General features: G+C 42.6%; 1 protein-coding gene across 1 annotated transcript; it reads left to right on the top strand.

The window, feature by feature from the left end:
- Positions 1-12,019: 12,019 nt before the first annotated feature.
- Positions 12,020-13,186, top strand: LOC107110463 (ferritin, higher subunit-like). The gene is made up of 2 exons (XM_015411250.1): positions 12,020-12,773; positions 13,096-13,186. The coding sequence occupies exon 1, from the start codon at positions 12,218-12,220 to the stop codon at positions 12,749-12,751; it is 534 nt and encodes a 177-aa protein (XP_015266736.1). The 5' UTR covers positions 12,020-12,217; the 3' UTR covers positions 12,752-12,773; positions 13,096-13,186.
- Positions 13,187-13,399: the final 213 nt, after the last annotated feature.

Genomic DNA, 13,399 nt, shown 5'->3' on the forward strand with positions numbered 1-13,399 from the left:
GGGGAGGAAATAAAGTTGCCAACTTTAGGTATGGAAATTCCTGGAGATTTGAGGGGTGGAAACCCCCCCCAAAATGGGGAGCCCCTGGCAAACCGAGGGGGTTGGCAACCCTGCACTAAACACAGGAGAATTTTAAAAATCCCCCATGACTCCAGACCCCCAATACTAAAATGAAAAAATAAAATAAAAAACCTTGCTAACAAATGTAAAACCAGTGACACAGCCACAAAACCAGGAATGTCATAGCAGCCCTGAAGTGGTGCCCATATTGTCGCAGAACAGCATAGTAACAACAGCTGTGCACAGTCATTTCCCATTCTGCTCCAGCAAGGCCAGAAGAACTCAGAAAATAGCTGGCTGTGGCCTAGCAATGGAGGCCTTATTCTCTCAGACTTCTCCAAGCCTTTGGGGAGTTTCTCAAAGGCTCTATAGATCGGTCAGGGACAGCCGTTCAGACCAGATTTGGTGCTTTTGAGGAATTGCCCTGTTCTGTGAGGGGTGTGTGTGTATGTTTTTCCAAGGAGAGGGAGTTTTTCTCTACTGCTGTTTGGCATGGCGTTGGAGAAAGTATAGCATTTTTCTCTATAGGAAACAATGGATACCAGGGTGGCTGGGAACACCTTGTTCAAATGTCTGCAGAATCCCCTATTCCCACATAGGAAACAACGGGCCCATAAATCCAGAAATAAAAAGCAAAAATAAACCTGAACAAGTACAGGGAAGGGAATTCCCCAAAACTCAGGATCCCCCCCCCCATTTTTCCTAGATTCATACTCATAGTTCAAGTGGTGTTTTAAACATGTAGTTTGCAATACACCCCCATTTTTATACATCTTCCTGTACTTTTGTACCTTTTTTTTTTTTTTTTGGCAATTCTGAACTTTACCATTGGGGGGCTGTTATAAATAGATGTGAAGGCATCACCCCCGGTAAGATTCAGCTGAGATAATTGGAATGAAAAATTCATATGAATCAAATTTGACCTATTATGGCCAGAAGAAGCCAATCTCCAAAGCTTTTTTATGAATGGTTACAAAAGCAAGGAAGTATGAAAGAACAATTCACAGTCCACATTACATACAGAAGGATAATTGTGGTCTGGTCTTGCCCTTGATGACCTTAAACAAACTATAATCTCTCAATCTACGACTTCTGTGTTTATAGATCATTGTAGTAATGAACAAGGAAAATGTGGAAGAAACATCTGTATACTAAAAGTGCTATAAAAAGTGATTAATCATCTGGTGATTTATTAATGGAGCTTCAGTTAAAATATCCATAGAGGGTTAGAGGTTCTTTTAATTTATCCTGCCATTCTCCATTGCATTGAGGATGCAAGAAGTTCTTTTTAAAGCTTGCAGTAAAATTCATGGGAGTACTTTTTGGAATAGAAGGAATCTAAAAGCCTAAATTGCTTTCCCTGCAGCGATCTATTGAGTTTAGTGGGAGTCATGTAGCTATAAATTCCTATCTGCAGCATGGGTAATAAATTTAATAATTATGTTTACTGGATGATGAAGAATTGTGGCTCCATTATGTAACCCTATTTTAATTCAATATGTTTTGTCTCTGCTTACATAACTGGGACAAAGGTAAATTGCGAGGACAAGTGGCTCTTGTACCATGGGTGGGGAGATATTCCCAGGCACATACTACAATGCACCTGTCATTACATTAAGTCTGTCTGTTTGTATCTACCCTTTTCCTAATAATCCTTAACATTTTTACAAGGCTGCACATTTACAAAGCTCAAACACACATTAACTAGTTTATTCTACCATTCTTAGCAGAAAGGCACATTTTATCCTCATTTTACTAATGAGAAACATTTGCAGAAAAGGAATAGGCAAGATGGTAGGAGAAGAAGTAGAAAAGTGAAAATTAAAATGAGCACTGAAGATGCCCTTTTTCAGTTTCCTCATAATAATCTCAATACCTCACTTTTGGTACTTTCGTCCTTTCAGTTAAACCAGCACTGGGCCTGTGATCAGACTTGCAGTTTGATCCGGTATGGCCATGTTTCTAATTGATTCAGGGTTTTTTGTAACAGAGAATTGTGATCAGACTCACTCTCTTAGCACTCTTCAAAGCCCTTTTACCCCATCCTCGAGTGATCAGACACAGCAGCCAGGGAATGGTGCAGCTGGCCATTTTTTTTAGTTTGTCCTTTGAGCATGCGCACAAGCGGTGATGAGCCTGTCAGGATATGTAGTTCACGGCTGTCCTTCCTCTCTAATCTTTTCAATTAACCCCTTACCCAAAGCACAGAAAAAGCTGAAGTACAGAGGTGTCTTTCTTTGAAAGATTTTATAAAGAAAGCACAGTTTTAAGAGGCCCCTGTAGGAGAGGGAGAGAGAGAGGTAGGTGTGAATTTGCAGTTATGTACAAATCACTAACTAGTTAAAAAAATGGTGGCTGGAAAACAGGAGACCAGTCAGACTTGCAGATGGCTTGGGTGTGCAACAGAGTGATCAGACAGCAGAAAATTCAGTTTGAAACCAGCTCAGCCCCAAAGAACCAGACTTTCACAGATATCAAAGAAACACACAGTAAAGGGGGGAGGGAAATGGGATGGAGATGACTGGGGCACAACAAACATTTTAAATCTGGAAGGGAACAGCAATGGCAATGTATCAAACTGCATATCTGATCAAAGCCTGGGTATTTCACATGGCAGCAAATTTACAGCCAAATTCCTGATATATCCAAACTTGAATTGAAATTAGGGCTGTCATGAATTTCATGGTGAATTTGTTCACCAGTCAAACTTGTCATATTCAACTATATTGATCAGATGTGTTCCTATCACCGGGTCTGTTTGGTTTTACACTGAACAATTCAAATGTTTGCCAAACAGGTTTTTGCAATACTACACATGCCCAAAAATGCTACCGATCCAAAAAGCTCAGCAGCCATTAAGGTTGCTAAGGTTTACTGGGACAAACACTGAATGGCAGGGGTGCACATAACAACATCCCCTAGCCTGGATAAGCATGGAAAGAGGATGGATAAATTACTGATAACTATGAAATCACTGTAAGCGATGAAACTAGCCCAGCAAATCCAACTCAGTGTCCTCAGATGAGTCTGAGTAGCCATGGTTGATGAATGGGGAGGACCACAGAAGCAGAGTTAAAAGACACTGGGGAAAGTCTGTTCCTAATGCTTGTCAACAGGCTGTGGATGGACTTTCCCCAGTCTGATCACTCAAACACACTCTCATGCCATCAGGATGGTCTGCTCATTCCATCCAGTCCCATTTTCTTCCCCTCGCTTAGCGGTATGCACATAACCGCATACTCCATGGGGAACCCTCAGTGCGGAGGTGCGATTCCTCATTTATGTGCATGGGAAACAAAAGGCAACCACACACACTCACCAGAACATGCCATCTGGTCAGACAGTGATGGGCTGAGCCCGCAGCTACAAAGGATGTGTGATCAGGCAATGCCATGTCAGTTTCCACCAGGGAAAATAGGCTCGCTTCCCCTCTTGCCAAATGGCACTTCTGACCATAGTCCAAGTCTTTCTATCTAGGCCTGAGATCACCACTCTCGGAAAGACTTGACCTGGCTTGCCTGCAGATTGCAGAACAGATATACACAGTAATGGTCCCGAAGCACCAGAAAAACCTCATGGATTTGGATCCCAAACCAGCAATGTCCTACATGTTCATAAGCAATGATGGGGGGAAATCCCTCCATCCCTGAACCCCTGGTACAAAAGTATAACATTTTTTTTCTTGGTACATACCTCTGCTTAATGGTAGGATTTCTAAAAGTCCAAAATTTATTTATTACTGAATTATATGATTTGTCACTGAATTATCTGTCTATTAAAATAATTTCCTGCCATGCTGAGTAGTTGGTCAACAAGGACAGAATTTCATTGGGGTTTTTTTGAGAATGTGCATGATCTAAAAGCTGATTGTGCTGTACTGTAATGCTGGGAAAGAATAGCTGAAGCAATCTGCCAATAAATAGACAAACAGAACCTCGGAAAATTGACTCCCTGTTTGAAACTAATTCAGATTGTTTATGAGTAACTAACTATGGTGAGCTGAAATTTCAAAGTACAACTCTAACTTTCCTTTCCCTATCACCTCATTTTCATATTCGTGCACACTAGGAAATAAAGCCTTATATCTTTCTTATATCTTTACTGGGTTGATCTTGGCCTACGTTTCCTGATAATATTCTTTGGAAAAAAAGTTCACAACAAATTTTGTGATGGAACTTCACCTTGTCTTTCTTGCTTTGGTTGGTGCATGTGTATGAAGTAATCAGTACTTAAAGAAATTAAATCACATTTGTGTTTTTGATATAAACTGTATTTCTGATTTGGGTATCAGATCTGAGTACTCATATAAAGATGCATTAGGGTAAAATGTTTTTTTTTTCAGCCTCTGCATCTAAAGCCACCCACTTTTAAACAAAGACAAAAACTGTTAGAACAATTTGGACAATATCCCTTGTTGGCCCAAATCCTCACGTGTGACCGGGGCCTAACTATGGTGAGCTGAAATGTCAAAGTACAACTCTAACTTTCCTTTCGCCATCACCTCATTTTCATATTCATGCACACTAGGAAATAAAGCCTTATATCTTTCTTATATCTTTACTGGGTTGATCTTGGCCTACGTTTCCTGATAATATTCTTTGAAAAAAAAGTTCACAACAAATTTTGTGATGGAACTTCACCTTGTCTTTCTTGCTTTGGTTGGTGCATGTGTATGAAGTAATCAGTACTTAAAGAAATTAAATCACATTTGTGTTTTTGATATAAACTGTATTTCTGATTTGGGTATCAGATCTGAGTACTCATATAAAGATGCATTAGGGTAAAATGTTTTTTTTTTCAGCCTCTGCATCTAAAGCCACCCACTTTTAAACAAAGACAAAAACTGTTAGAACAATTTGGACAATATCCCTTGGAAAAGTGAGATATAAATATTGTTTTGATAAAGAACATTAATAAATGGAAGAGGTGCTCATGCTAGCTATAGGCATGTCTAATCCAAGCAAGTCAGCAACAGTATAACCACACAAACTGCAGCTACCCAGCAATCTAATATTTTGAATGTGAAGATGTGATGGATTGCACAGGAAAGCAGGGATTTGGGGGTTTTTTGTTCTTTTTTTTAATGCTGTTTGTTTCAGAGAATCTGGGAGATCAGGAGTTAATCTTCCCTGGAGTGGAGAGCAATGCTCCCTCTAAGCTGTGGAGTCTTGTGACCAAAAATTCTACTTTGTGAACTACTGGTATTAAAGTTGTGAGCAAGTGGTTTGGCTATTGCATAAATTAGTTTGCTCCGGAGCCATCCTTCCTGAGCTGAGACAAAAACGTGTGAGCCAGAGGCTAAAAAACTGTGAGCTAGCTCACACTAACTCAGCTTAGAGGGAACATTGGTGGAGAGCATATTTGATTGGCTGATCTACACATCCTCTGATTGGCCAGCATCAGCTGAGAGCAAGTTTAAAATCAGCTGTTCTGGAAGGAAAAGGGTCTTTCATCTTCTGACAGAGGAATGGATAACTGAAGTCAGTGTTCTAACAGGGTTATTCAGAAAGGGTCTTCTACAGAGACAAGAGAAGAGACTCCTTTGCCCTAATGGTATTAGAACTACCCTGAGGGAGAATTGTGGTTTTTATTCAAGAGAGCTAACAAGAAGAAGAAGAAGATTGCTTTAGATAGACAACAGATACTAGAAGAGAGGCTTGGCAAAGGTGACTGGGTTGTTAGGCTGTAACTCCCAGTCTAGCCAAACAGAAAAGGATCATTGCTTTTGTGGGGGGGGGGGGATAATTCCTGCCAGTAAAAAGGGGTTGTGCTCTGAGGAGAACCTGGGTCTGTGAGAAAGGGAATGAGGTTTAGACACCTCAGAAGTTAGTGGAAAGCTACAATTTTCTGAAGGGAGAAACTAGATTTTCTAAGGGAAGAAATCAAGAAACTGTAAGAAAGAGCTATTCTTTAGGGAACTCTATTAAGATTCTGTGTAACTGCTGAAATATACTAAGAGGAGGAGGAGGAGTAGAAGAAGAAGAGGAGGAGGAGGAGATTGGATTTATACCCCGCCCTTCACTCAGAGTCTCAGAGCAGCTTACAAACTCCTTTCCCTTCCCCTCCCCACAACAAACACCCTGTGAGATAGGTGGGGCTGAGAGAACTCTGACAGACACTGTTCTTTCAAGAACAGCTCAGAAAGGACTTGTAACTAACCCAAGGTCACAACAGCAGCTGCATGTGGAGGAGTGGGGAATCAAAGCCAGTTCTCCCAGATTAGGGTCCGCTCACTTAACCACTACAACAAACGAAAGTACTTCTCATGGGAAAACCCCCCCACACCTAGAAATCTCTGAAAAGAAGCTACAACAATACTCTCTTGTATGTTTTAAGTTTTCAGTTCTGTACATATTATAAAGTTTTACCTCAAAATTGCTAAGCCTTGATTTTTAGATAGATAGACAGACAGACTGCCTGTTAAATAAAATATTTATTCTGTTTTGAATGTTATTCTGCCTCAAGTGCCATTTTAAAAGGGTTTAAAAAACAAGAGAGCTCCTGTATTTCCCTCAAGTTCCTGTGCTGGGTCAAAGCCTAAACAAATATCTGGAACATAGTTTAGTCTTTTAAGACAAGGAGAAATACATGCTACTTGGGGGTGACTCAGTCTGAGGGGAACTAAAATTTTGATGGGGAAATCTGCCTGAGAGTTGGGAAGTGACAGGTGTCTGTCATAGAAGGTGCAAAACCACTCAGCATATTGCTCAGTTTAAATCATCATCACGAAATTATGGGCCATTGCAAGACTGGAACGCTTGATTTTTAATGTATTATTTGTGAAAAACAATCCACTAGTTAGAAGTTGAAGTTTTCTTTTTTGCTTTTAGGAGCATTCAATCATGCAGTTTGCATTCTGAAATGTTGCAATTGACCACATTATTTTCTGGTAAAAACTAGACCTAAATATTCTGAAATCTGTTAGCTGGCTGCAATGTATCCTGTTCTATTGGCTTCTTGCCCTGATACTGAAATGAATGAAAGCACTCATGGTATGTGTGGTATCTTACATTACTTAAAATGCAGAGGGGACAAAAATCATTACTGTTGAATGCCAAGTGCATAGCAGCTTGGGAAATCACGCAAAAGATTAGGGTTGAATATATGTAGTCACAATGGCTTTTGGAAGGTTAATCAGGTATTATAGGCTGTACCAAATAAGTCAATTTCACAGTATAGTAAAAGGGGGACATTGATAAATGCACTTTAAATGAAGTGGAGTATAGGATCTGCTTGTTCATTGCACTAAAACAGTACCTTACAATTTCACAGCTGAGAATTTGGTAAAGGCTGCCAAATCACTGTCTAATCTTGCCATTCAGTAAATTCCTGTATTTGTAAAAATATGCCATTTTTAATCACACACAATTCAGGATGGCATTATGTTAGACAGAGTGGTGTGCTAAACCTTTGACATAAAATGCAGATTGCACCAGACGGCCAATCTTTAAATCTCCCTGTAAGTGGGAACATATTTTATACATTTCAATTTAACTATGTAGTAAATTTGTTCTCTATATCTGTCCACTGAAGTCATATTTGTAACAGGCAGTTATGGAGTAAAAGGTAACATGCCAGCTAGGACTGAGATTAATGATAACAAATCATACAAACACAATAGACATACTTTGCAATACTCCAGGATGCAATTGATGCTGCTTTGTTGGGAATAATTTTAAGCAAAAATTAGCTAGCCTGACCCTACCCTTCCACCTGTAACTGTTACAGCACAAGCAGATGTTCAATGGCAACAACAGTAGGATCCTACACAAGACAAAAACAACCTGTTGCTCCTATCACCTTCAGTATGACATCATTTCTAAAATAAAGACACCACATAGGGGTGTGCAAAAACTAAGACTATCCAGCGGTCCTGAAAAATCCCAAATATTTTCAGGATTTTTCGGGTCAGCCATTTTTGGATAGCTGGATAAGTAACCCACTGGTTAACCAGCTGAAAAAATGCCTGAAAAATAACAATAAGGTATTGGGGAGGAGTTTTGGCTTGGTTTATGCCAAATGCAGACCCTTAACACCATACAAGATTCATGGATTCAGCTGGGTTTTAATTATTAACCACTGATCTGAGCCTTACTGAAGAACCACCCAACAGAAAAGGCACCCTTCCGAACTGACTCCCAGGGACATGCCAGGACTGAGGGCAATCAAACCCTGGCTTCAAGCATGAGGCAGCTAAAACTGCCCTTAGCTCATCCAGCCTGCCTACAACAGTATGCTGAGGAAAGCTGTAATTCCACCATCCTCCCCCCATGTTAACAAACAAACTAACGAAGCTGAGCCCTGGGGCCCCTCTCCAGCCCTCTGATGGATAAGCAATGACAGGGCAGATTGGGAAATGCTGAGGGTTCTCAGCAAAAACTTCCTAATTTAAGTGAAAGCCCACACTATTCCAGCTAGCCCCAGTCAGGGCCTAAGCAGTCTAAGATCAGGCCTAATTAAAAGCAAATAGCTTCAAGATGAAGGTGGTGAACAAGAACCCTTTCCTAGAGAATCTGAAAAAGCCCTCAAAGTTCCTGCTCGGACCAGAAGCATTCAGCTAATCCCACCTTGCAAAATACAAGAGTGGGTGCATAGGTGGTGGGCAGCTCCAACCAGCAAATGTCTTATAGTGGAGGAGAAGGCTCTGCCCCCTGATCCTCCTCAGTCTTGAGTGGACGGAGAGCCCAGTTCCCCAGCATGCCCTCCAAAACCTTCTTTCTTTCTAGGAAAAGTAGTGGTACAATAATCGCTCCCAAGACACAAGAGTAATGAAATTAAAGGCATTTTCAGCACCAGGGCAAGCTTTATTTATTTATTTATAAACTTTGTAAACATAAGAACCTTACTGGATCAGAGCAGTGGTCCACCTCATTTATCATCCTGTACTACATAGCATAGCATAAATTGGAGCTGCGGTGGCTCAAGTGGTTAAGATGCTGAACTGCAGGCTGTGGAAGGTCAGTAGTTCAGCAGTTCGAGACCCGGGTGCCACAAGACGGAGTGAGCTCCCGTCTCTAGGTCCAGCTCCTGCCAACCTAGCAGTTCGAAAGCAAGAAATTGCCAGTAGATAAATAGGTACCACTTCGGTGGGAAGGTAACAGCGTTCCGTGCACCTTGGTGTTTAGTCATGCCGGCCACATGACCACGGAAATGTCTTCAGACAGCGCTGGCTCTTCGGCTTTGAAACGGAGATGAGCACCGCAACCCTAGAGTTGGATTCGACTGGCTTTCGAACAAGGGGACCTTTACCTTTACCTTTACTACATAACAAACAGCCAGTTGAAGAATCAATTGAAAGTATAGATAAGGAGGAGGGGAAATTAATTCCTAACAATACAGGATATTATTTAATCAGGGACAAATTCCAGTGCAGATGATTTTTTAAAAATTGGGAAGTAGAACTGAACACTAAGTTTAATGGCAAGGATTGGAAACAAATATTCCAACAATTTTCTTTTAGTCACAGCTAGGATGTTGATTGCCAGGCGTTGAAAGAATTCTAAAGAGATTTCCTTGAATAGGTGGTGCCAGCCCCATAGCCCGAAATTTTTCAGCAGAGGTGGGGGCCAGGGCAGGGGCACACATGCTACTGAGGTTGTGACGTTACTTATGATATCACCCATAGGTGACCTGATGAATGGCTGGCTCTCCTTCTCCCTCTCCATTCATGGAGAAGCCTCCTGCACACTGGGAACAGAGAGGGAGAAGGAGAGCCAAGGAGGCAAGCAGGCAGGGCAGTGGGCTGTGAGCAAAGCAAGGCACCATGACACCTCTTTCTGCTTGCCTCCCGCTGCCCTGCCTGCCTCCTCAGGTCTCCCTCTTCTTCAGCAGCAGCATGGTAGCTGGGCTGGCTGGTGCAGGCACAGTGAGGCACCGGGGTGGGCTGTTCTGTAGTGACCCATCTTTCCTTGTATAAACTTGTGCAGCAGTTGATTGTTCACAGGGGTCATTTCCTGCAGGAGCGCACAGGAGCGGAGCTCCGGCAGTAAAGAGCCCAGGGGGTGGGCACGTGCAACAAGCCCCACCCCCTGCTCCCAGAAGCCCTCAGTCAGAGCAAGAAGCAGCCAGGTAAGTTGCAGAGTACCCCCTCCTCAGCCCACCAGTCCAAAACAGTCCAGTGGCACCTTTAAGACCAAGTTTTATTCAGGTACAAGCTCTCCCTCCTCTGCAAGGACAGATCTGCACGTCCCCCCCCCCAATAGCTTGCAATCCAAAACAGTCCAGTGGAGCCTGAGTGGTGGGTGTTGCCTTTGGACACACTTCCGGTGATGTAAGGGGGTGTGGCATATGCAAATAAGTTATGCTAATGAGTTATGCTAATGAGCTTCTGCACCTCTTCTTCTACGAAATGACCCCTGATTGTTCATATCAACACCTTCTCACTTTCCCATTTCCTAGGGAGATGAAGACAATTTCAGCTCTCTCATTATTATGGAATGAGTTTCCTTTAGAGGTTGAAAGCATCTCTACTATTTCAGTCCTCAAAAAACAGTACATTTTAGGAGAGCTTTTGCCTGATGCATCAGGAATTTGTGTGCTGGTTTGAATGACTGTTAATGTTGATTTCTTCTTTTTAACTATTTCTGTAGAATGTTTTGCTTAATGGTTTTACAGATACTATTCAAGTCTACTTTGTCCCCCCATTTTTGGAAGGAAAAGTGGGATATAAGCTGCTTAATCAATCTATCAAGTGTACCTTCTAGGTGCCAGAACAAGGTTGTACTATCCCCAACTCGAAGTGCAGGATGAAAAGGGGGGAAATGGTCTGGAGCCACACCATTGTGATGTCATGCTGCTAAACCACAATATAAGTGATCCCTGTAACTGCATATCCTACCATAATTTCACCCAATCCATAATTTAAAACTCTTTAAAGTCTACTTGTGCGTATTTCCTTCTGCAGTTATTTCATATTTCTGCTTTTCTAGGTAGTAGGGTAGTCAGTAGCAAATGTTCCCATAGAAGGAAAGTCAGATTTGAAATCGTATTATATGCTTCAAAACTTCATTGTTAGTGTTCAGATGCTGTAAAATATTAAAGCAACATCCAACAGCTTGTGGCATCTGAAAATTACAGCCAATAGATTCTAACAACCCAGTGGAGAGATTTATTATTTTATTTTTTTTTGCTTTTAAGTGTCTGGATTTCCTTTAACGCACAACTAGAAAGGCACAAACTGGGAAGAAGGGAGGATCTGAAAACAGCTCCATAAGTTAACTAATAAGTAAATATGGCAAAGAAAGTAAAGATAATGATGAAAGTGTTACATGTTATTAAAATGAAAATTAGGTGGTTGCTTCATCTACACAGAATTGTTTGCTCTGACGCTGTGATTTAATGAGCATGATTTGAGCTCTGTCTCATTGGCCTAATATGCACAGGTGTTTTCTCTCACTTTCACCGTGCATGTCCATTGGGTTTTCTTTGTTGTTCTTCATTCATTTTCCTCCCTTCAGTGCTCAGTTCACTTTCTGGTTGCTGTTTCCCCAGGTTTTCTGAGAGTGCTTTTGTGCGGATTTTCCCCATGTTTTGCTTCTAAGCTGAAGGTAATACAAAAGCATACAGATTCCCTTGGATTTCCCCCCACCCTTTTGCTGCCCCCCAAAGGTCACTCCCCTGCCCACATCGAGATCATTCCACCCAAATAATGAGGGGGTGGGTGGGAAAGGGGATGATAAAGGAGAGGGAAAAGGGAGGAAAGAAAGGAACAAAAACAAACAAACAAAAAGATGAACGGGAGAGAGTATTAGAAATGATAAAAAATAAAAATAAAATAATTTTAAATTTGAGATTTTAAGAAAAATGAAAAAAAGTCTATATTGGTCTGTTATAACTTACCCAAAGGAGGCAATAGGGGGGGGGGAGAAGATCTTCTTAACTTATATTTTACATCTTAACTTTTATTTTATAGTACACACATTCCTCTGTAATCTCTGATGTCAGAAAGAAAAATAGCTCGGTTCTTGCTTCAACAGTGTTTGGACGGAACCCGGTTCCACCACCACCACCGCCTTTTTCTCCGCCAAGACTCCTCGGCATCCTCGGGAACCCTTGCTGTGATCTCGGGAGACCCCGCCGACTGCCCGCCGACAGATCCCTTTCCGCACCAGCCGGACCAGATGCCTTTTTCTCCCAGCCTCCCAGCCCAGCCGGAGCCATGGACTCCCAGATCCGCCAGAACTACCACCGCGACTGCGAAGGGGCCGTCAACCGCATGGTCAACATGGAGCTGTATGCCAACTACGTCTATCTCTCCATGGCTTCCTACTTTGACCGCGATGACGTCGCCCTGCGAAACGTCGCTGAGTTCTTCCGGTCGCAGTCTCGTGAAGAGCGGGAACACGCCGACAAGCTGCTTCGGTTCAAGAGCCAGCGTGGTGGCCACGTCCTCCTGCAAGATATCAAGAAGCCAGAAAGCGATGCCTGGGGCACAACTCTTGATGCCATGGAGGCAGCCCTTCAGCTGGAAAAGAATGTGAACCAGGCCCTTCTAGAGCTACACCGCCTGGCAAGCGACCAGAAAGACCCCCATCTCTGTGACTTCCTGGAGACGCACTACCTCGACGAACAAGTCAAAGCTATCAAGGTCCTGGGGGACTACATCACCAACCTCCGGCGGCTGGGAGCCTCCCAGGGGGGCCTTGGAGAGTATCTCTTTGACAAACACAGCCTAGGAGAGAGCAGCAGCTGAGTGTGGCATGGCCCCCTCTCCCCCCCTGAAAAGTATGCGGACAGAGAGTGATTTCAGCTAAGCATACCTTTATTTAGTTCAGGACAAAGACAACTGACCGGCTCGCAGGCCGGCTTATATCCGTTCAGAAAACCCGCCACCAAGCATACCTAAACACACCCCCTACTCCCGATAGGCTATTTACAGTAACCGGGTGACCATTGGTCTCCCGGCTGGGAAGCTAGCCCTTTTGATAGGGCCGGCTAGGATCCTCCAGATCCTTTGTCTTTCGGCTGAAGCTAACATAGGAATTGTGCCTGGCCAGCCCGGGCAAGTCCGGGCATGTCAGGCTGAATACATTACACCCCCCATACTCCTGGGAGCACCGCCTCTGTGAACCCACAGATCATACCCACCACCATCACAATCGCCGTGCCCCAGTCAAGGGGGTTGCACCTGCCAACTCTCGAATTAAAAAAAAAGAAAAGAAAGAAAAATATTGTAAAATTAGTCCAAGATCTTCTCGTTGGTTTTATGTGCTAAGCAGTATTGAAAAAGATGCTGGAAGTAGATAATTGTAAAAGAAAGGAAAAGAAATCTTAGCTTTCCATTGGGCAGTCTTTTTGTTGAATCTGTCAGTCTATTTCCTTTTTACTATGTCACCCCGAG

The sequence above is a fragment of the Gekko japonicus genome, unplaced genomic scaffold (genome assembly GCF_001447785.1).
Source record: "Gekko japonicus isolate JY-2015 unplaced genomic scaffold, Gekko_japonicus_V1.1 scaffold1749, whole genome shotgun sequence".
NCBI lineage: Eukaryota > Metazoa > Chordata > Lepidosauria > Squamata > Gekkonidae > Gekko > Gekko japonicus.

What these genes read in the sequence shown, in the direction of transcription:
- LOC107110463 (XM_015411250.1), top strand. Translation starts at nt 12,218, where the DNA reads ATGGACTCCCAGATCCGCCAGAACTACCACCGCGACTGCGAAGGGGCC.